At 41.4% G+C, this 23,654-nt stretch overlaps 1 protein-coding gene across 1 annotated transcript; it reads left to right on the top strand.

Annotated features, from left to right (window-relative positions):
* Window positions 1-1,778: 1,778 nt before the first annotated feature.
* SLC35G1 (solute carrier family 35 member G1) lies at window positions 1,779-23,378 on the top strand. The gene is made up of 4 exons (XM_032245492.1): window positions 1,779-2,021; window positions 6,778-6,958; window positions 9,614-15,264; window positions 22,181-23,378. Exons 1-3 carry the CDS (start codon window positions 1,844-1,846, stop codon window positions 10,350-10,352), a joined length of 1,098 nt encoding a protein of 365 aa, XP_032101383.1. The 5' UTR covers window positions 1,779-1,843; the 3' UTR covers window positions 10,353-15,264; window positions 22,181-23,378.
* Window positions 23,379-23,654: the final 276 nt, after the last annotated feature.

The raw sequence follows: 23,654 nt of genomic DNA, 5'->3' as shown, positions 1-23,654 counted from the left end.
ATACAAGATCATCTTACCACCTTTAGTCACCCTGGTCCACAATGATGGAGTATCCATTTTCTTTCCTTCTCCCATTTTTAGGATAGTGTCGAACGTGGAGCAGTCAGGGTACTTCCTTCTCAAATCATTACACTTCTTTCTTCCTTACCTCACTTCCTAGCCACAGTCTTCACCATTTAAAGATGAGGGGGAGGGGGACTCTTCAAACCCTTTCCACATCTAAATCTTAGAATGCAATTGCAAAACTGCACTTGACTTTCCAGATGTTTGGAGAAGCTTCCTGGTTCTTGCTTTGTAATCATGATCTACTGCCCTCACCTGAATTTTCCCTATCTAAAACAACGACAAACCTGTTGCATATTTAAGTAGCCTTCAATTATTTTAAAATTATTATTGTGTTTTTCTGTTAGAGACATAGTCTATATTGCCCAGGGTAGTCTCAAACTGCTGAGCTGAAGCAATCCTTCCACCTCGGCCTTCCAAACTGCTAAGCCACCATGCCCAGCCTTAAATTCTCCTTTAAGACAAAGCAAAAGTATGTGTTAATCAAGTTAGAATTCAGGTGACCATTTGTATCAGTTTGCCTATTGCCCGGTATAATTTTTAGAAGAGCTCCTTTTACTCTTAAAAAAAAGTTCCACTTTGGAGGATAAATTATATGCTTACCCTAGTTTAAAATACAGATTGATTTTCTAGCATAGTGTTTTCCAGGTGATATGATTTTGCCCACATAATTGCATTTTATTTACATAACTAGTCTGCGAAGCAGGAAGGGAAACACTTGATCTCTATTAAATAAAGGAGGTAATCAAGGTTACGAGGGGTAGAGTGGTGATTAAGGTCACACAGTCAGGGCCAGAACCTAGGATTCCTGACTTTAAGTCTAATACTGTTTCAGCTGTGGATCACTATGTGCAAATGTCTGAGTAAAAGCAAACTTCACTCTCTTGTCTGGAGATCTGCTTGGCATTGGACTTAGAAGTTTAGATATGTTCATCCTTGCACAGAGGCTGTCCTTCCACACATAAAGGAAGCAAAGAGATGAAAGAATTATTAATGAAGCAAAAAGGGGCTGTTAGTGAATCCCAGGGGCCAAATGACATATCTTTTACCGGGTCTAATCAGATTACTTGAATCTTACATCTGGCCAAATTAGATGTCTCCATTTAAAAAAAGAAAATAAAACCAAAGATCAATAATGTATGGCTACTCTTGCAAAGAATGCAAAGAAAATATAAATAGATTCTCGTTAGTCTTATAGATATATTTTCCTATGGTTACACACTAATTCATTCTTAAAAATAACCAGCAAAATTCTACCTTCCTTGGTACGTGGCAAAGAGACAACACGTGGGCGGGCGACCTTGACCATTTAAAGATAAGCAGAGTGCTTTGTAAAATCTTCAGGGTATCCCAGAGGTGCTGAATGCGTGGCTACACCAATAAATAAACGCCCACTCTTTGAACCTCCTGAAAAGGTGGCCACAGGACACGCGGGCGCCGGGGCTGGGAACCCAGGGACCTTCCTTGTCTGTGCCCTGACAGACCGGTTCAGTGCGACTTGCCAAGAATGGCTCCAAGCAGCTGGGCCGTCTAGCCTGACCACAGCAGAGGGATGGCCGCCTCAGGGCCAGCTGTAGGCGCCGCAGCCCTGTGAGGGAGGCGGCGGGTCTCTCCAGGTTAAGCGGCCAGCGGAGGACGCGCTCGGTCCCCTGGGGGAGGGTGCGGGAGGGCCGTGCGCGCATGCGCACGGGCGCCATCGCTCGCCGGAAGAGCCCGCAGCCCGGGCGCTGCTGCTGGCGCCAGACGGCTCGCCGGCGGCTGGTAGAGCGCGTGCAGCGAGATGCAGCCCCAGGACAGCGCCGGGGCCGCGGAGCTGGAGGAGCCTGGGCTGCCGCTGACGGACGATGCACTCCAGGGCGTCAGTGAGGAGGCGGCGGCCGCCGAGGCAGCGGGGGCGCCAGACCGCGGCAGATGCTGGCTCTGCCGTTCCTCGCCGTGTTGCTCGCGCGCGGAGCCGGGTGAGTGCTCGGTGTGGACCCGGCGTGGGTCTCGCTCTGGGGCCCCGAGCGGGCGCGGGCGGATTGGGGTCCCCGCAACCCGGGCGCAGGGCCCACCGCGCCTCCGTCCCTACCCTGCCCAGGGCTCGGGAAAACCCTCGAGCTGTCAGCTGGGGGGCTGCAAAGCGGAATTCCCGGCGCCTCCGCCGGCGCCAAGACGGGAGAAACTTTCCGATTGTTTGCAATCCTTTTGGGATAACCAGGCTGCTCCTGTAATTATCGTCGGGGCAGTGCTGGGGAGTCAGATTGCAGTTTGACGTGCCCTCTCCGAGGTCGTAGGTAGGGGGTCAGCGAGAAAGGCCATCCTGCGGTGGGGTGAGGTTGGGAAGAAGCTGAACCTGAAAAGTGATCCCGGTGGTTAAGGGTGCTCTCCGAAAAGGAAGTTGAAAAGCGTTGACTCTAGAAAAAATGTTCGTCCTAGAATTTTAGAATCGTGGAAAGGCAGAGATAAATGGGACCACTAGTTTTTAACCTTTAGGGATACAAAGACTTTTTAGCAAATGTTGCAGAACAAGGCGTATCTTGTTAAGGAGCTCACAACCTCGTCCCCAAAGCCGAGGACCCCTCGTGAAGAACCCTTTATGTACAGTCCCCCTACTTCGACACATAAGGAAAGTGAGGCCCAGGAAGGCTTTGGGATTTTCGTTTGTTTTGTCTCCTCCAAGATCTGGAATGTGGGGGTGAGATGAGTCCAGGGAGCATCAGGCTTAGGATCCCAGCTTACCATATACCGCCCGAGGGTCCTTTCTAGTGGCCACAAGTGCTGCCTCAAGCACATCCCTCTTAGAAGTCGACCATCTACCAGAAGCAGCTTCCTGCAAGAAGAAAATAGGCAGATCTCCTTTTAGGACAGTTACACGGCCTGCACCACTTTGCCTCTGGGTCATCTCCCCTGAGTCTGACGCTGGATTTCTGTTACTCTCCTCTCACTCCGCTTTTCCCCCCTCCCTTTTGCACCTTCCCCAAGTTAGACAAACTCTAGGAAGACTATTCTTGCTCCATTTCTGTCCTAAATGCAAAGCGAAATGATCAGACTTGTGAACATTTATAAACGGGCTGGTGCCTCTAGAGCCGGGATTGTGCCAAGCTGAATTGAACAGATAAGCAGCCTTTGAAAAGGTCAGTTTCTCACCTATCACTCTCTGGCTGAATGTCCTTCTGGTGGAATGCTGAATCAGTCCATGCAAACTCTTCAAGTTTCCCTTTTTTGTGAATGGAAGAGCAGTTCTCTACACTCACGCAGCTCATGGCAAGATGAGAAACTTATGTGAGTGCATCTAAGAATCTTGTGGGGTGTTTAACTTCAAAGAAAGTTGCTACCAATAAGACTTAGTTATTGTAAGGTGACAGGGTAATCTCTTGGAAAGAAAGTTGCCATAAAAACACTTTAAACTACTATTACCATTGAACTTTGTGACACCTCTTGTTGTAACTGCTTTTCTCAACAAAGCTTTTTTCAAGTTCTGGTTGGAACTGTTACCCATATGTCTTACATTCTTGGATAATCTTAACAGATAGCATAGAGCTGTCCCAAGACATCTCCTTACTTTCCTCAGGGACAGTGTGAGTCAGACTGAAGCAAGGAGAAGTAGTTGCCTTAGGCCTGTGCCTCACATCCTCCTGGAAGGAGTTAGTGATCTAGTGTAGCAGTGGTTCTCAAACCAGTGGAGACTTTTAGAGTTACAGAGATTCTATTTCAGTAGGTGTGAGATGGGGCTTGGGAATTAATTTTTTTGAAGATAGGGTCTTATTCTGCCACCCAGGTTGGAGTGCAGTGGTGTGATCACAGCTCACTGCAGCCTCGACCTCCCAGGCTTACTGGATCTTCCCGTCTAAGCCTTCTGAGTAGCTCGGACCACAGGCGCATACCACCACACCAGACTAACTTAAAAATACTTTTTGCATTGATGAAGGGGTCTCCCTATGTTGCTCAGGCTGGTCTCAAACTCCTGGGCTCAAGAGATCCTCCCACCTTGGCTTCCCAAGGTGCTAGGATTACAGGTATGAGCCACCGCAGCAGAGAATTAAATTTTTAAGTGTTACTCAGGTGATTCTAATTCTCAACCAGGATTGTGAATCACCAGCTTAAAGGAGAGGATAGAGAAGCTGAGCAACTTTTCAGTTTTCTTCTAAGTGAGGAAATCATACCATGGCCAATTACTTAATTTAAGTAATTTGAGTTACCAAATTATTAGATAAGCTTTCAGTGAGATGTGGACATGGAACATAAACGAATGCCTCTTTCAATTATGCTAGCCTTGCTCATCTCTATCGACAGGTTTGGAATGATTTACTAAGAGACTGAAGTTTGTCTGAGTGGAACCAGTCCTCACCCTCATTAACGAATCATCAAATGCAGCAAGGCCTTCTAATCTCTGCCCCTTCCCAGTGGGAAAACATGAGCCTTAAGTGTTTATAGACAAGAAAATATGTGTATATGTGTTTTAAGGGAAAAGGTCACTAGGGCCAAGGGTATGAAATTACATCTTTAAAGAGTTAAAATATTTAATTTTAAGTTAAAATATTCCTGGGGAAAAATTAACAAGTTTATATTGGAGAAGATACTTGAAACAGAGCAGGGAGATGTTTTCTGTTCTTGATCTTCTTCTGTTCTGTTTGAGGGTGGAGGTTCTATGTATGGGTTGAATTTCTTTTAAGAAAAACTGTCTTATTTGGACCTGAATTCTGAAATTTCAGAGGCCAAGCCCCAAGGCTGACCACAGCCAAGGCATGTATTTTGTGGTGCTTCTCTTGGAAGTATTCTAAAGTTTCCTTCTCATGGGCTGAGTATGTGCAGTTTGTTTCTGCAATATGTACAGAACAGAATGAGGTTTCTGGCATCTTAAGGGAAGGGCGACTGTTAGTTCCAAAGCAGTATCCTCAGCTGTGCACCTAGAACAGGAAGAGGTAGAGACCCCTGATGAGAATAGTGCTCTTGAACACAAGGCCAGGGTGTAGAATGCCTGGGAAAGCCTGTGCACCAGCATACTTTGGTCCCAATTTGCAAAGTCATGTAATTGACCTGAGGATGTGTAAATGTATTACCTGGGATTTATATTTATCAGAGAAGGGCATTTTAAAAAACATTATTACACAATGCTGTTTTATAGCTATCACATTGTAAAGTCCTAGATTGGAATAATATGAGTTTTCCTACAAATTGTTCATAGCCACTCGCCCTTCAGTTCCACTGTGCTCTTAATCAATGAGGGCCATGTCAGGCCTCCACGTGCAAGCCAGGGCCCAGAAAGTCTAAAGTCCTGCCTGCCTCTGAAGTCCTGCCTGCCTCGGCTGATCACCCCCACCCCCACCCCCACCTGCATTTGCCATTATCCCTGATCTCCCAGCCCAGCCGAGCTTCGCCTGATAGAAGCTTCCCCTCACCCTACCCCACCATCTTAATTACTCTTATCCCACCCGTCATTGCAACTGAACTTATGGTAATGTATACTCCTCGCCCCTACCCCCACCGCTGTAACTGATCTTACTCTGTAACTTTCCACTGCCTACTCCAAACCTATAAAACCAACTCCTATCCCACTGCCCTTCACTAATGCCCTTTTCAGCCTTAGCCCACCTGCTTCAGGTGAATAAACAGCCATATTGCTCACACAAAGCCTGTTTGGGGGAGTCTCTTCATTCAAAGCGTCCATTTTTAACAGGCCAGTTGTGTTTCCTTTTTATCCTCAACGCTGTTTTTGTGTTTATTTCAAGAAAGGTATCCTGCAGTGTGTGGTTTTAGCGTCCACCCTGCTTCCTTTACTCTCCTCTGAATGACAGAGGAGTAAGACTGCAAGCAGGTTCTACTCCTGTGTAGGAAACTCAGACATAGGAAATGACTAAACAAAAGTTTAAAGCTCACACAGGTTGTCATTAATGACTGAATACTTGATGCTCTGGAGAAAGCACGGGTTTCCTGTTTCAGATTAAGCCAAGAGTAGGGATTAGATGGCAGTTCTGTACAAAGTGCTTTGGATCCAGAGGGCTAGATAACCCACACCCTTTCCTTGAGGAGTTTGTGCCCTGAAGCATGAAAAGTTAAATACAGATTTATTAACAGTTCAAAATAACAAAATGGAGAACCTTCCCAGATTATGCTGTTGCCAATAGTGTTAGACTCTTGACTCCTTCCCTGAAGTTCTCTCATCATCTTTCATTCACTGAATGTTTATCCAGTGTCTTCCATGTGCCAGGCACGAACAAGACAGCAAGATCCCAGCCCTGGAGGAGCTCATAGACTTGTGGGGGGAAGTCAGATAATCAATAGATAACGGTATAACTCAATTATAACCCATTTTCCAGAAAAGAACACTTTCTTCATAAATCGAAGTTTGCCAGTAAAATGGCGTAAGGTATCATTTGGAAGGGTTTTTTTACTTGCCATCTTGACAGGTGTTTCTTAAAGATTTCTCTCACCATCTTGGCAAGCGTTCTACTTTCTTGACTTGTAAGTGAGGAATGATTCTTCAGCGAGCCATAGGAAATCCATTTTATAGGGCAAAACGGCATTTTAAAAATTCAGGTTTAAATTGTTGTCCTCATCTATGGTTCTTCATAATTGATGGGGAAAATGGTACAGGCCCAAAGAAATGATATGCTTAGGAAGTAATACAGCCTGTTAACCTTTGACACTGTTCCATTTTTCTCAATTTTTAAGTGAAAAATAATAAAACGTACACTTGGAAGCAAGGACTAACCAGAATTTAATCTTTTTCAGAAGCCAAGAAGAAAGCACCCTGTCCTGGACTTGGCTTGTTTTACACATTATTGTCTGCCTTCCTTTTCTCAGTGAGCTCTTTATTTGTTAAAAAAGTGCAAGACGTCCATGCTGTAGAGATTAGTGCATTTCGATGTGTGTTCCAAATGCTAGTTGTTATCCCTTGCTTAATATACAGAAAGTAAGTATTTTTTTAACTACAAAATAGAAGATACTAATAAATGTGTATATATCTTTTCACCTGCCTCTAATACTTACTCTACAGTATCTGTTTTATCCCTGTCATACACTTACTAGTTCCTATGCCCCTTGACTCTGATTAATGAAAAGTCATAAGCAACCACCCACTGAAGATTCTACCGCAAGCATATACCACATACCCAACAAAGTGGGGAGAAAGAAACTTTGTTGTTTACCACCTCCCCGTTTGAAAACAGAGCTTTCTTTGTGTAATTCCCCCTGTCTTGTACCACCCTCCCTTCTTTCCTTTGGCATAACTACTGTTTAGAAAAAAAAAAAAAAAAAAATGAAAAGAAGTAGTAGTGTATCCTAGTGTCAGAAGTTTCTTTAGAACAGGCTGCCCTTTTACCAGGGCAAATAGAAGATTGTAGTAATAATATTTAGCTCTTCCTCAAAAGGTAATAGGGGTAACCCTGAGCAAGATTACTTCTGTATTCAGTTTCCTCTATGATACTGTGTGACCTCTGCCCTACAAGGTGATTCCAAGGGTCAAATAAGATTTATTATAGGGCGGAATGCCTTGTGTATATTGTACAGTGTATGAAAATTGTCTCTATTCTGTGTCTCTGTTCTCTCCTCACCCAATTCCTCCTCTTCCCTATTGAACTCCCCACCCTCCCTGGGTTAAAATTATGCCTCCTTCAACCATTGTAACCTCCACACACCACTGTATTTAGAACCCTGGAGAGAGACCAGTTGGGTCCTTGGTGTCTGCCTAGCTCTTTGTCTCTTTGGGCAAAAAAGTCTATACCCCAAATTAAAACCTTTAGTCACTTGTCAAAAAAGTCTCCTTATATCTCTAACATGGTGCAGATTCACTTAGAATAGTTTCACTCTATATCCTGAGGATTTGTTGGGAAAAGTGAAAATCTTCTATTATTGCCAGAAATTCCTGTCATTGTGGACAAGTCACACTATTTTAAGAAATGATGTTGTGTGTGTGTGGGGGGTGGGGAATAAAAAAAATAAACAACAAAAAAAGAAATGTGCCGGGCGCGGTGGCTCACGCCTGTAATCCCAGCACTTTGGGAGGCCGAGGCGGGTGGATCACGAGGTCAAGAGATCGAGACCATCCTGGTCAACACGGTGAAACCCCGTCTCTACTAAAACTACAAAAAATTAGCTGGGCATGGTGGCGCGTGCCTGTAATCCCAGCTACTCAGGAGGCTGAGGCGGGAGAATTGCCTGAATCCAGGAGGCGGAGGTTGCGGTGAGCCGAGATAGCGCCATTGCACTCCAGCCTGGGTAACAAGAGCGAAACTCCGTCTCAAAAAAAAAAAAAGAAAAAAGAAATGATGTTAGGACTTTAGAAATTTCTAAGGGTAGCAGCAGAACACTGATGCTAACATAGTCATCTCCCCTATTTTGAAATAAAGATACTGTCAGAGGAAGGACACTAGAAGAATGTTGTTAAAATCCTTGGCCCTAATCTGTTTTGACCCATTTTATGTTTCATTATCATGAAACACTCTTTGCTTCTCAAAGTATGGGCCAAATGTGACCATGCTTTCATTTTAACTCTAAGATACTCGGGGTGGTCAAGTCAGGGCTAGATGATAAACTAATGAAGTCTGGCCCTGGCACAAGTCGGCAAGTTGCACCTAGCCAGGAACTTACACAAAGTGGGTACTTAGTAAATATTTACTGAAAAAGAATTTGAATAGCACTAATCATACTTTTCCAAACACTACATATTCTTTTTTACTGCCTTTGACTCTTTCCTCATGAGAACAATGAAAACTTGTCTCATATTCAATGACTAAAATACGTTTTAGCAGTGTTTCAAGTTTTATAGAAAAATTCATGAGATTGAGAATGAGCATTAGTTGCTTCTAAGTTTCCTTACACAGGGCAGCTAAATCTTGACATTGTATTTCTTATAAAAATGATACATTTTCATGGCCTGGCGCGGTGGCTCAAGCCTGTAATCCCAGCACTTTGGGAGGCCGAGGCGGGTGGATCACGAGGTCAAGAGATCGAGACCATCCTGGTCAACATGGTGAAACCCCATCTCTACCAAAAATACAAAAAATTAGCTGGGCATGTTGGCGCGTGCCTGTAATCCCAGCTACTCAGGGGGCTGAGGCAGGAGAATTGCCTGAACCTAGGAGGCGGAGGTTGCGGTGAGCCGAGATCGCGCCATTGCACTCCAGCCTGGGTAACATGAGTGAAACTCCGTCTCAAAAAAAAAAAAAAAAAAAAGATACATTTTCTTTATAGAAAATTTGGAGAAAATAAATATAAAGAGGGAAAATTACCTATGAGTTTATTAAGGTATAAACATGATTAACTTTTAGTTTATTTTCCTTTTGTGCTTTTTGCAAACATGTATACATATACATGGGATAAATATATTAATTGAATTTTAATTTTACTATGTAATTCACTCACACTGGTTTTGCTTTTACTGTGAACATTTGACTGTCATTGTACTTAGAAAATACTATTTTTAAAAGATATATGATCATTTGTGGATATTATAATTTATTCCCTTATTTTTGGATATTTAGTACTTTAAAAATGTTTAATTAAAAATTGTAATATAAAAACAAATATTAATTTCATTTAATATGCATTTCTTCATTTGAATTTACAGAACTGGGTTTATAGGCCCAAAAGGTCAACGAATTTTCCTCATTCTCAGAGGAGTCCTTGGTTCTACCGCCATGATCCTTATATACTATGCTTTGCAGACAATGTCCCTCGCCGATGGCACAGTTATCACGTTTAGCAGTCCAGTGTTTACGTCCATATTTGCTTGGATATTTCTCAAGGAAAAATATAGCCCTTGGGATGCTCTTTTCACCGTGTTCACAATCACTGGAGTGATCCTTATCGTGAGACCACCATTTTTGTTTGGTTCCGACACTTCGGGGATCGAAGAAAGCTATTCAGTCCGCCTTAAGGGAACGTTCGCAGCAATTGGAAATGCCGTATTTGCTGCATTGACTCTAGTTATCCTAAGAAAAATGGGAAAATCTGTGGACTACTTTCTGAGCATTTGGTATTATGTAGTACTTGGCCTCTTTGAAAGCGTCATCGTCCTCTTTATATTAGGAGAGTGGAGTCTGCCTTACTGTGGGTTGGACAGGCTATTTCTCATACTCATTGGGCTCTTTGGTTTAGGGGGTCAGGTATATCTCACGAAAGCACTTCAAATAGAAAAAGCAGGGCCAGTAGCAATAATGAGGACAATGGATGTAGTGTTTGCTTTTATCTTTCAGATTATTTTCTTTAATAATTTGCCAACATGGTGGACAGTGGGGGGTGCTCTCTGCGTAGTAGCCAGTAATGCTGGAGCGGCCATTCGTAAATGGTACCAAAGTTCCAAATGAAGCATCATTTCCAAACTACATATTTTTTTCAAGTACGCTGTCACCTAATTCACATATAGCATGCACATACATCTGGAAAATCTGCATTTGCTTCATTGGTTATATTGAATAAATTTCATAAAGTACCATTTTTGAATATAGTATGTCTTTAATTAAGAATAGCTAGTCTGTTTGGTCTAACAATTTTTTGGTAGCTTTGGTTTTGGTTTGTTTTTGTTGTTGTTGGGGTCAAGTTAGTTAGAGGAGAGCTCATTGAAGAAAAACCAAAATATTTTATGACTAGTAATATGACATGTAATTTTTAAAATGTGTTTTTGGTACTGGTGGGATATGGGTGGGGAGGCTATTTTAGGTATTCTTTTAGCAGTGTGGAGCCTAAGATACTTGGTTCTACCACCATAATCCTTATATACTATGCCTTCTAGACAATTGATAATGCTGCTATAATTAGTATTATGTTGATAATTAATTTGCAACCTTATTCTATTTAGGAGGACAAAGTTGAAGCTTAGAATAGGTGCCTACTTAATGGTGTTAATAATACAAATGAATTGGCCTTATTTTCAAGAATTTTATAAATGATTATCATACTTTAACTCATATTTGTGCCTTTTCATTTTAATGCTGGAATATTTATTATGTCACCTCTAAAACACTTAAATTGCCAAATTTGGCTAGTAGTTTTCTGTTTTTGTGGCATTAGCAACTGCAGCTAGCATTCTATAATTTTAATTGTTTTCAGTTTTTTTGAAACTGCACTAAATTTTTCTTAACATTCCAAGATTTCAGATCTTTAAATCACAAAAAGAAATTTTGGCATGACCAGTGTGCACATTTCCATCCTGAAGTGTTTTCTCTTCACTAGAAATGTGATTTTCTATATATTCCTCTTGGATTTATAGTGTGATGCCAAATAAAATTTTCTCAGGATCTTATTAGGTTGAACCACATGGAATTGCCAAGATTTTACTATTTTAACTTACAAAAACCATAGTTTCATATGGCTCACCCTAATAGATACCTCTCTTATTCTCTAAATGAAATAGAAGACTTTGGAGTATATGTTTTTAAAGTAATTTTTTAAAGTATGGTAATGCTATTAAACTTATTTTTATAGTTATGAAATTATATGTAATGCTTTATGTTATATGTTAAATGTAAAGACCTGTGAATCCATGTTTGATTGACTTTCATAGTTTTCTACATAGAAATAAAATCACTATAAATTCTAGTATATCAGTATGATGTTAAATGTCAGTGCCATACCATGATGCTGCACGGTGATACTAACGTCATGAATTCAGACAGCACATTTTACATCTGGAACTTCATCAGACCAACACTTTGCAGTTAGAGAGAATTTAATATCTAGAAAAGCTTGGGAGGTTAATCAGGACTTAGGGAGTACACGTAAATGATTCTTTGTTGTAATGAGCCCTTTATTGGTGAGGTTGCAATAGCCTTCAGCTTTTATTGTGTCAGATGAAGCATCTGTCATTATCTTAAGCCTGCATAGTTGAAAGGTTATAGGCTCTTTCCTATCCTCTCATAATTTTTCCAAAGCAAAGAGGAACTTGGCTTCTGAGATTTATGCCTTGGTGAGAAAATCTTTTCCAATAGTTCCAATGGGGGAATTTTTGGCTTGCTGATTTTATCAATTGCCTTGACACCTTACAGATCCTAAATGAAGTCTATGTAGGTGAGTCATCTCTATTCCACCTAATTTATGGTATTGGAATTAGATATTTGCAGAAACATCATTCTGCAAATATCTTAGATAATTATAGAATCAGGAGGAGTTTAGATAAAACTCAGAGGTCTCAGAAATCATCACATAGGGGTCGTGCTCCTTAGATAAGGATGATAAGGAGGAGACCTGCCCAAATTGAATTTCCACGGCCTTCCTCTCTTAGTTGCATGATAAAGTATGGACAGTAAACCACTACTTGAGTCACCTAAGGTGAATTAACTCTCAGGGAACCCTCTCCCAGTTCTTTACCTTGCACAATGAAAGAACCAATGGTATCTAGAAAGTTAAATCCCTTTAGGCCCATCCACTAGAGACATGTTTTATTTCAACAATGTGGTTTAAGTACTTGAATGTCAAACTATATGACTGAGGTTAGAGAAGATGTTTCTTCTAGCTCTTACGGGGTATGTTTCTTAAACGCAGTGTCCAAGGTATATACAAGGATATGTATTGTAACAACTATGGTTGTGTATACTTTGCAGAGTGTAGTTTCTATATCTTGAAAAGGAAAATATTTTCATAAATTGTTTTTATTCTATAAGTACTAATAAAATAATATGAAAGAAAGCTATATGTTGGTTGTTATGATTATAGCAGATATCTAATATAACTTATTTCCCTTTCAACCCTGTGCTTCAAAATTTATTCTCTGTAAGAGATTGACCTCTAGCTATTCAGCTGGGATGTAATCTCAAGGTTTAAACTGTTTATCTGACTCTGTTGTACTGTCAAGAGGGTCAGATGAACGGTTTAATCTGTTTATCTCTCCAAAATAAAGGCATTAATCTGTGCCAGTGAGACCTTCATTCTTCTAGATCCTGGGAGCTTAATGTAGCTTTGAACTCTGTACTTACTGTTCCCATAGCTAATCTGTTACTAAATCCTGAAGAGTCTTTCTTCGTATTGTTTTGTGGATTCATTCTTTCCTCACCATTTCCACTGCTATCATCTTAGTCCAACACTTACCACCTTACACCTAAATTACCACATCAGTATGCTGGTTACCTGCTTCTAGACTCTTTCTTCCACTCTGATTCCTGTCGTAGTGCCAGCTTAATATTCCTAAAGGCCTGCTTTCACTGTTACTCTGGTTCTCATGAAACCACAGTGATGCCTTATTACACACCATATCACATCAAATTATTCATCTGGCCCTATTCCCACTTCTCTGACCTGATTCCCGCATCCTAACACAAATTCGATACTCAAATAGGTCTTAACCACTAGCTCCCATGTTTGCCAATAGAGGCCTTCTTCTGCATTTCCCTTCTGTGCCTACCTTTTCTTATTTACCCTCTAAGACCTGTTAGCCTCCAATGGCTCAGCTTGGGCTTTTGTTTCTTCTGGACTCTAGCTTCTCCTACCCACGTAACCCACCTAGGAAGAGTGGGTAAAGCATTGGATTAGGATCTGAAGATCTAGTGTGGTTTTATCACTTTCCAGCTGGGCAAATCACCTAATATACCTGAGCCTGTTGTCCTTCCTTGCCCAGTCCCTCTAAAAATGAGTACCATAGAAGGGCTTGTAGACCATTAAGAAGGATGAAAACATTAAGTATTGAACTGGCTAAGACTGTATAATTGAGTAGTCACTCATCTCTTCAAAATGAGGCTTATACCAGAGTCCTTACTCCTGAGCAGCCTTACCAGGAACAATAAACATGACTATCAGAATGCAAACTCCATTTGGCCCCCTCCTGCTAGCACAGAATTGTGCTGTTGGACAGCTTTCACTTCCTAGCTGATCTTCGCATGCCGGGCTGTCAAGGATCACCAGTCCTTTCATGCGTAGGTGTTGTCACCTTTCCAGTTCTGGCCCTAGTTCTGATCTTCTAGGGGTACTATGCTTGGCTCTGACCTGGGGAATGGGCCTGATTCTTGTGTGTTTCTCATGCACCTATGTACTCAGCATGGTTCTTTTAGCCTCTTATTTAATGCACCCAGTAAGCATAATTAGTCTCTTGAGGGCATTCTAGTGGAAAGAGAGCCAGATGTCCTTGTCTCTGATCTAGGTCTGAATGGATCCATGATCAATAATGGGCATTAGAATTTGGTTGTATGGGTAAAGGTTGGATATAAGAATCCTGGACACTACCCTAAGCATGCTGTTTTATGCCCCCTTTGGTGCCTTACATTAGATCTAATATAGGTACCATATCCACCTAGAATTCTACAAGATAACTTATCAGCGGCTCTGTGATCCACAAAGATAGATCTACATTTTAGCCTATTTGAACATTAAATTTGGAGCTGGGCCTGGAAGACCAATTCACAGCCCATGAACCTTGGCACTTCCCATCTCCTGGAAATTGAGGGGTGGGCTTTATAGCAAGAGGGTAAGAAGAAGACATACCTGGTATACAAGAGGGTAAGGGAGGGCAGGAAATGTACCAGAGATGCCCAGTACACAGGAAAAGGTTCCACTGGGCTCAGGAAATGTCACTACTGGAGATAAGAGCCTGGGCCTCTTCTAGTAAACTTATGTGATTCTAGAAACCATGTGAGATTGATACCAGTAAGCCTGATGAAGCAAAGGAAGTAACCTAGATTCATGATTAGTTACCAGGGTGGGGTCAGGAAAGTATAAAAACATGGTTGAGCAGAAGTAGACTTCAGCAGGAGGAAATGTGTTCAGTTGAATGGTGAGCACGAAAGTACCATGCCAGGTCTGGCACTCCCTGATGCAGCAGAAGTAGACACAAAGGCCTGGCCGGAGGAGTGCATTACTAACCAGTAGGTCTGTGTCTGACGCTATAAGAACCTGGCCATTCTTACAGCTGTTCCAAGTGTACTTGGCCATGATTTAAGATTAGGCTGTTTGTGCCAAGAACATACCAGAAAGAGAGAAACTAATAATACAACTATATTTTATTTTTTCTATGATTATAGCAGGTGCTAGCTCAATAATATTAGAATTGAATTCAAAGCAATAGCATAATTCAGAATGGACTAACATGTTCTCTCTTCTGATGCTCCCCCTGGGAACCCAGCCACATTGCTGTGAGGAAGCCTGGGCCACGAGGAGAAGCCCATGTGGAGAGACCCAAGTAAGGAGAAACTGAGGTCCCAACACTTGGCCCCATCTGCACTGCCAGCTGACAGCCAGCACCAGCCTGCCAGCCATGTGAGTGTTCACACTGGGAATGGATCCTCTAACCCTCAGGTGAGCTGCCCCAGCTGATTCTGTGTGGAGCAGAGACAAGCCTTCCCCCCACCTCCTGAGCACTACTCAAATTGCAGATTTGTGAGAAAAAAGAAACCAGTGATTACTATTTTAAGCCACTAAAAAATAAAATATAAATGATATAACTGTCTTGGATATGTATGTACCAAATTATATATAGTCACAATTACATAAAGCAAAGCACCTGAAAGTAACAAAAATAAACAAAAGGTGTGACATTTTCATGGGCTTTTCTCAGCCTGTAACAGATAAAATTGGCAAAAATTAAATATGTAGGGGATAAGAAGAATAAAATATAATAAAGTTGATCTAAGCCAACTATTTTCAGAGTGTGGATTGGATACTTCTGAAAGTCCTCAGGACCCTTTCAAAGTGTTTGCGATGTCAAAACAATTTTAATAACAATACTAAGAACATTATTAGCCTGTTTCACATCATTCTCTCATAGGTATAGAGTGGAGCTTTCCAGAGGCTATAAGACATGAAATTGCAACAGCTTGAATGCAGAAGCAGATAGGAGAATCCAGCTATTATCTATCAAACTAGATTTGCAAAAATATAAGGCAGGGCCACTCTTCTCACTCTTTTTTTTTTTTTTTTTTTGGAAAATAGTCATTTTTTATTAAAATGTTATTTATATTAACATACAATTACATTATCTTTCAAAGGTAGCATAGTGGCTCACACCTGTAATCCCAGCATTTTGGGAAGCCAAGGTGGGCAGATCACTTGAGTCCAGGAGTTTAAGGCTGCAGTGAGCTATGATCACACCACTGCACTCCAGCCTGGGTGACAGAGCAGGATACAACAGACTAACACACTTCCTGTTTGTGTGTTTTAGTTCCTTTGTATGTGCATTTTAGAAAAGTCAGAAGTCTTTGGTACTTTGCAACATGTGCATTGGTACAACTTCTAGGAAGGGCAATTTGGCACCATCTGTCAGATTTACTTTATGTGCAAAATGATACGTACAAGATTATTTGGCTGGGCGCGGTGGCTCACGCCTATAATCCCAGCACTTTGGGAGGCCGAGGTGGGTGGATCACAAGGTAAAGAGATCGAGACCATCCTGGTCAACATGGTGAAACCCCGTCTCTACTAAAAATACAAAAATTAGCCGGGCATGGTTGTGCGCGCCTGTAATCCCAGCTACTCAGGAGGCTGAGGCAGGAGAATTGCCTGAACCCAGGAGGCGGAGGTTGCAGTGAGCCGAGATCGCACCATTGCACTCCAGCCTGGGTAGAAAGAGGAAAACTCCATCTCAAAAAAAAAAAAAAAAGACTACTGCAGCCAGATTTGTAATAGCAAGAAAAATGGAACTAGCCTGAATGTCCCTCAGTAGGGTACTGGTTAAATAAGTCATGGTATAGACCCAAAATAAAATATAATGCAATTAAAAATAAATTTAAGAAGAGCAAGGAAACTTTCCATATATGGATGTGGAATAATGTTCAAAATTGTTAAGTGAAAAAGTGAAATTCATATCATGGTTGAGTATGTGCTCATTTGTATAAACAGGGAGTAAACAGATGCAAGAAACAGTTAACATCAGTTGCCTTGGCAGCTGAAGAGTGAGAGGAGAGGAGACTTTCCACTGAATCCCCTTTTACATCTTTTGAATTTTGAACCATGTGGGTAAATAACATAGTCAAAAAAATAAAAATAAAATTGGTGGAACAAAAAAAGGTGACTTGCTGGAAAAGAGAAAGAAAAGGAATAAAAGGGAGATACATATATACATTACGTGATATATACATACACACATGCGTAGAGAGATGTTTCCTGCTTTAGTCTGGGCTTTCACCCTGACTCACCTTACTGACTTCCTTTTTTGCCTCATAGAGTGTGCAGACCATACTTAAACTCACACATGCTCCATGACTGAAGAGAATACAAAAGATAAAACTGAAGTTCAGCTTTTTAATAGGACTATATCCTCCAAGATCCCAGAAAGCATTGTCTTGCCCCAATTCAGATGTCAGCCTTTCTATGGCACCAAAACAATTTTTACTTGGAAAGGACACTAACATTTATTGAATAAACCTCATCCTGGCCAAGAGCTTTTTAATCTTTGTCTCATTCCCTCACTAACCCTGGGAGATAGATTGGGAACTGAAGTTCAAAGAGGTTGAATTGGGTTACCTATGTGCTAAATTCTAGTTCCCTCACTAGTAAATGATGAGGCTGGGCACGAGGTCTGCCTGATTCCAAAGACCTTGCCCTTTCCAATACTTCATGCTGCCTCCATACTTGAGGGTAGCAGACTGCAGGACAGGGAGTCACTGTAGCATTTGTCACTGTGGTGGTTGAAAGGATTGTTTTTTGCCTTCGGGATTTAGGGATACATATGTTCTCCTACTTCCTTCTCCTCATAGAGCAAAAGCTAGATGTAAAAGAATAGAAGGTGATGACAACATGCATATATTTTAGTTTTATTTCTTCCAATCTACTAACCAGCATTTGTTGGGCAGTAGCCATAATCAATCCTAGCCAATGTAAGGAAACACCAGATATTGTCAAGCCCTCACATTGGTCATAATTGGAAGCAAACATGACATCGATGCACTATATAATCAGTGCATGGGCTACAGCAAGAACCTAGGCATGAGCTGGCTTCCTATGGTCTCCAAGCAGGAAAGAATGGAGCTATACACAGTCATCCGAATATACAGAAGTGAACCCTGGGCCAGCCACGTTCAGCTATACTTTCCCTTCCCCAGGCTGTTTCCACGGGCACAATGTACCAATCAGAAGAAAGGTGGCCAGCCTCAGGAGAAAGGAAAGGACAGTGACTGTGGCAGGCCTATTCCTATTATAGAGATGAGATACACCAAGATGGTGGGTTCCCAGCTTTTCTCCCCAAAGCACCCCTAATAGCCGAGAAGAGTCTGGAGGCATAGCTACCATCACAACTACACTAACCACCAGCCTTTACTGTGTCCTTCAGTTGTCTGTCCTAACTAGTTTTGTGGTCTGGCTCCTTGAGTCCCTGCGACAAGCCTGTTTATTTTCATCATATTGATGAAGTTATAGAGCTTGGACAAGTTATGTGACATGTCGAAGGTCACATAGCTAATAAGTGTCAGAGTCTTGTTCTCAAAACCCTGGTCTGTCCAACTCCAAGCCTGTGCTCCTGAGTCCACTATTCTACTCCTCACCCTAAGCCTAAGGCTGCCCACTTCAAGCTCAAATCTTCTTGGAGGATTCATGCTTTAAAAAAAAAAAAAAATCCATGCAATTTTTTGCATCCTAATTATTAATATATCTGTATGTTTTAGTGTAAATTTTTTTTAAAATTACCAATTCAGTTATTTAGCTTTTTATTCCCAAGTTTTTGGTACCCTAGGCAGACGTGTCATATTTATCCTGGGCTTTGTGTACCTCTGGTTTGAGGGACTCTTGAACTTCATTTTAAGAAACATGGCCCAATGAGTACACAGTCAAGTCCTCATGTCCCTGAACAGCACTCTTGTTCTTTGGGTATTTGTATTATCAAGTAACCATGTGACTATAATTTGGCATCTCATATACCATAAGTGCAGAACAGAATTAATTAATCAAAAGATTGAGTACCTGACTCCCTAAACTGTTAAATTTCCCATTGTGTATTAATAAAATTGGTATTGCTTCACAAATAAGACTCTATATTTTTGGTTATTGTTGCCCTTTCCAGAGAGGTGGAATGTATACCCAGCTTCCCTTATCCCCTTTCTTCTGAAGTAATATCCCTGTATTAGTCAGAGTAATTGTGCTGGCTGTTATAACAGACAACTCCCCAAATCTCAGTCTTAAAAAATAAAGTTTTATATCTTGATTCCTGCACAGTCTGATATCAGTTGCAAGGTATCTGTAGCATCTCTCCTTTAAGTGGTGATTAGGCTCCAGACTCCTTCCATCTGATGATCCTGACTTCTTATACTCCATACTTACCAAGATTTTACATCAACAGTCTTGAGGGAGAACATTGTTTCTACCCAAATCCCATTGACTTTAACCTAACTGAAAAGTAGGGTAGGAAATAAGGGTGTTCTCTGCGCTCAACAAGAGGAAAAGAATGATAGCAACAGAATTTGGTGAACCTAAAGCATTGTTTCTGCCATAACCCCCTTCCTTTGGGGAACTGCTGAAACCTACGTCCCTATTGTTTTGGTGGAGCTGGCAATCTGTATCGTACCCACAGTGGCCTAGGAAGTGGGCAGACCCACGACCTGAGCTCAGCGAAGTCAGGTTTATCTCTCTGTGTAATTTGAATCATGAGCAGGGTCTCAAGCGCAGAAGGTGCACCCTTGAGCTGTCCAATGGCAGTGTCCAGAGAGAAGGACCTTGGGTGCTTGCTATAGAAATCCTGTAAACAGACTGGGTCCTGTCCCTCCTGATGCTCAGTTGTACGGCTCTTCCATCAAGTCTGTGAGATTCCCAATATCCTTCCAGTTAATTCCCTACTTGTGATTAAGTTAGAATTTGTTCCTGGGCAGGGCACAGTGGCTCATACCTTTATCCTAGCATTTTGGGAGGCCAAGGCAGGCTGATTGCTTGAGCTCAGGAGTTCAAGACCAGCCTGGGCAACATGGCAAAACCCAGTCTCTACTAAAAATACAAAAAATTAGCCAGTCATGGTGGCTCATGCCTTGTAGTCCCAGCTGCTCAGGAGGTTGAGGCAAGGAGAATCACTTGAACTCAGGAGGTAGAGGTTGCAGTGAGCAGAGATGGCACTACTGCACTCCGGCCTGGGTGACAGAGCCAGAGTCTGTCTCAGGAAAAAAAAAAAAAAAAAAAAAAAAAAAAGTGTTTCTGTTACTTGTACCCAAATGCAATGATTAATTATTAACTTTAATTAATACCCAATATTTGCCACCTATATGCTAACAATAGATTCCCCATCTCTTCATAACTTGACTCTTGGGGATATGATGGGATATCTGGCCAACCTTTTTCAGATGACATGTCTATCTTATTAAGATCTTTAATCTTCTAAGTGCATGAGAAAAGCAAGAAACAGTACAAAGCAGATGCTTAAGGCCAGAGAAGTGGTCAAGACAACATGCCATCCTCTGCAGGATGTCAGGTGGACAATGGGGTCATATCCAGGTGTGATCTCTGAAGAAAGATCCCATACATCAACATGTCAACCTATTTCATAGACAAAAATCAGGATTTTAAAATGATACTGTCCAGTAGAATTACAATGCAGGCTACACAGGTAATTTTTACTTTTCTAGAAGCCGTATTAAATAGTGTAAAAAGACAAATGAAATTGATTTTAATAATGTATTTTATTTAACCCAATAGATCCAAAATATTACTGTTTCAACATGTTATCAATATAAAAACTTATTAGTGAGATACATTCTTTCCATCATACCAAGCCTCAAAGTGTAATGTGTGTTTTATAGTTACTGCACATCTCCACTGAGACCAGCCACATTTCAGGTGCTCAGTGGCTACATGTGGCTAGTGAAATGACCTAGTAGTCCCATAGACAGTTGTTTTTGGATAAACATAGAAATTGGCCCTTCTACTCTTTTTTTTTTTCCCCATTTCTTTATTTTATTGCATTTTAGGTTTTGGGGTACATGTGAAGAACATGCAAGATTGTTGCATAGGTACACACATGGCAGTGTGATTTGCTGCCTTCCTCCCCATCACCTACATCTGGCATCTCTCCCCTTGCTATCTCTCCCCAGCTCCCCACCCTCCACCGTCCCTCCCCTATTTCCCCCCTACTGACCCCAGTGTGTAGTGCTCCCCTCTCTGTGTCCATGTGTTCTCATTGTTCAACACCCACCTATGAGTGAGAACATGCGGTGTTTGATCTTCTGCTCTTCTGTCAGTTTGCTGAGAATGATGGTTTCCAGATTCATCCATGTCCCTACAAAGGACACAAACTCATCGTTTTTGATGGCTGCATAATATTCCATGGTGTATATATGCCACATTTTCCCTATCCCGTCTATCATCGATGGCCCTTCTACTCTTAAAGCTTGAAACTTAAAGTTATAAGTAGTTTCAGATGGTTGTATATCCACATCTCCATGATGACATTGGCTCTTCCGAGAGTTCGTTTCCCCTCATCTCAGTAGGTGGTTCAGGTAAGCCCTGACCTGACTCTGGGCTTTGGTTCCTTCATGGAACATGTGGCACCCACCTCCACTAGCTAGTAAAACTGACTTAGTCCCATACACAGTTGTTTTTGGGTAAACATAGAAATTGTCCCTTGTTTTTATCTGAGTTCCTTCCTCAGGAAAGGATCCCCAGGCCTCTCAAGAAGTATCAAAGAACTGAAACTACATCATTGCATCCACACAATGAAACACCAGGCCCCTCATTCATCATGATTGCTTCCTTATGCCTCATGTTCCTGTTTTCTCATACATAGTATCATGCCTTCCCTGCTATATAAACCCGAAATTTTAATCAGTCAGAGAGATGGATTTGAGACTGTACCCTCATCTCCTCGGGTGCAGCCCCCAATTAAAGCCTTCTTCCTTGGCAGCACTCGTTGTCTCAGTCATTGGCTTTCTGTGCAGCAAGCAACAGGACCTAGATCGAATCCCTGGTGTTTCAGTGACACTAGCAGTTAGAATGTTTGACAACAAAGTTCTAAAAAGTACTAGGAATAAAGGAGGCTTATAACAGCAGGCATGATTTCTTGAGCCCTGCCATATGCCAGCACATGTCAAAGCTCCTTATATATTTCTCTCATTTGATCCCTGGAAAAGCCTTTTGAGATTCTTGTTTTCTGTATGTTACAAATGAGAAAGATAACAGCGAGTTTAAGAAACTTGTGTGAAATCACATTGCTAAAGAAGGACAGAGGACAAAACACACTACACACACAGGTCTGTTTGACCCAAAGCAAACACTTTCTAATTGATCTCATGGTTTTCATTTACAGATACGAGATGAATTGCCTTGGACTTTACCCAAAGGTTGTGGATCAAGAAAGGCCATAAACAAAGCTCAAGGGAATGGCACTAAACTCACCAGTAAGGTGCGTAGCCAAACCAACTGTTCCCTGTAAAGGTAAGAGGCATCTAACATGAATTAGAGAAGCGGAAACAAGTGCTAATACATTTCTCCAGCCAAAAAATTCTGCAAGAGGCAATGGTAAGGTGATGAGCAAGGCGAAAACACAAATGAAGCTCCACTAACCAGAAAGAGATAAGTGAGTTTGAAAATTAAGAAAGGGAAGAATTGGTGATAAAAAGTATTCAAAAACTTGGAGATAAACACAATTTCAGTAAAGCTAGTGGAGGTGGGTGCCTCAGTTCCACTTGTACGGTTGCCCTTGGGAGGAGGAGGAACTGGAACCTAGAGCCAGGTCAGGGCTGACCTGGATCACCCACAGAGATGAGGGCAGGTGAGCCCTCAGAAGAACCAATGACACAATGGAGGAGATGGGGATGTACAACCATCCGAAGTGTGTACTTGAGAACATCCCCCTCCAGTAGGTTTTGCACAGGTTACCGGTGTTGACACAGCTGCTTATAGATGCTCTGCCAAGACCAACTTAAAAAGCTAGAGTCTCTAAAACCATCCTCAATGAAATAAGAATGCCATGCTAAATCTAGTAAATGTTTACATTTTGCCTTTTCTGTATTAGTGTTTACCCTTTATGAAATTATGATAATAGTGGATAGTCATGTGTACGTGTGTGTGCGTGTGTGTGTTTGCATTCGTGTGTGTTTAAAGTCTTCACTTGGAAAACATAAAAGTTAACTATATATTGGTCCTCCAGTTTTATTATTTAAAAAAATTTAATTGTATATAAAATTTAAAAAAACTGCCTAAGATCCCATTTGTTTCTCTCTGATATTATTTCAACTATTAACTCAACCCTAGCGCCATCCTCTCAGTGTATAAATATGCTCAGATTTCTTCGGATTAAACCAAATCAAACAAAACCTTCCTTAAAACTCTCCTCCCTTTCTCTCCAGGTACACCCAAGCACTTGTTTCTTCTTTATCAAGCATTCTTTCCTCAACCCATCAGCTGTTGTTTTTTTCTCCCTGTTTTCCACAATGGCAGTTGAATATTAAACTGTGCAATCATTTTTCCACCCGAGTAAAGATGAATTAAAATTTGTTACTCAATTTCAGTGTTTTACCTTCTGATTGAATCACTGTTAAAACCATTTTGCTTTCTTCCTATTTAATCCCCATGGGAGGGCACAGTATTTCAGCTACATTGTGTGTTAAATGGGCCTTTGTCAGCTATCTCGGGAATACAGCCAAGTTTACATGCTTGTATATAAGAGAAAAGCTATGTTCCAAACTGGCTTTCAAATAAACTTTGCTGTTAAGTTTTTATATTGACATAATTTCAAAATTACAGAAACACTACAAGAATTGTCCAAAGAATTCCCATTA

Source organism: Sapajus apella, unplaced genomic scaffold (genome assembly GCF_009761245.1).
Source record: "Sapajus apella isolate SASKATOON/1434 unplaced genomic scaffold, GSC_monkey_1.0 scaffold58, whole genome shotgun sequence".
NCBI lineage: Eukaryota > Metazoa > Chordata > Mammalia > Primates > Cebidae > Sapajus > Sapajus apella.
The sequence above is the reverse complement of the archived record's forward strand: the minus strand, read 5'-3'. Positions and strand labels throughout refer to the sequence as shown.

Coding starts and splice junctions, on each gene's coding strand:
- SLC35G1 (XM_032245492.1), top strand. CDS start 1,844: ATGCAGCCCCAGGACAGCGCCGGGGCCGCGGAGCTGGAGGAGCCTGGG. Junction 2,022..6,777: donor TTGCTCGCGCGCGGAGCCGG/GTGAGTGCTCGG, acceptor AATCTTTTTCAG/AAGCCAAGAAGAAAGCACCC. Junction 6,959..9,613: donor CCTTGCTTAATATACAGAAA/GTAAGTATTTTT, acceptor TTGAATTTACAG/AACTGGGTTTATAGGCCCAA.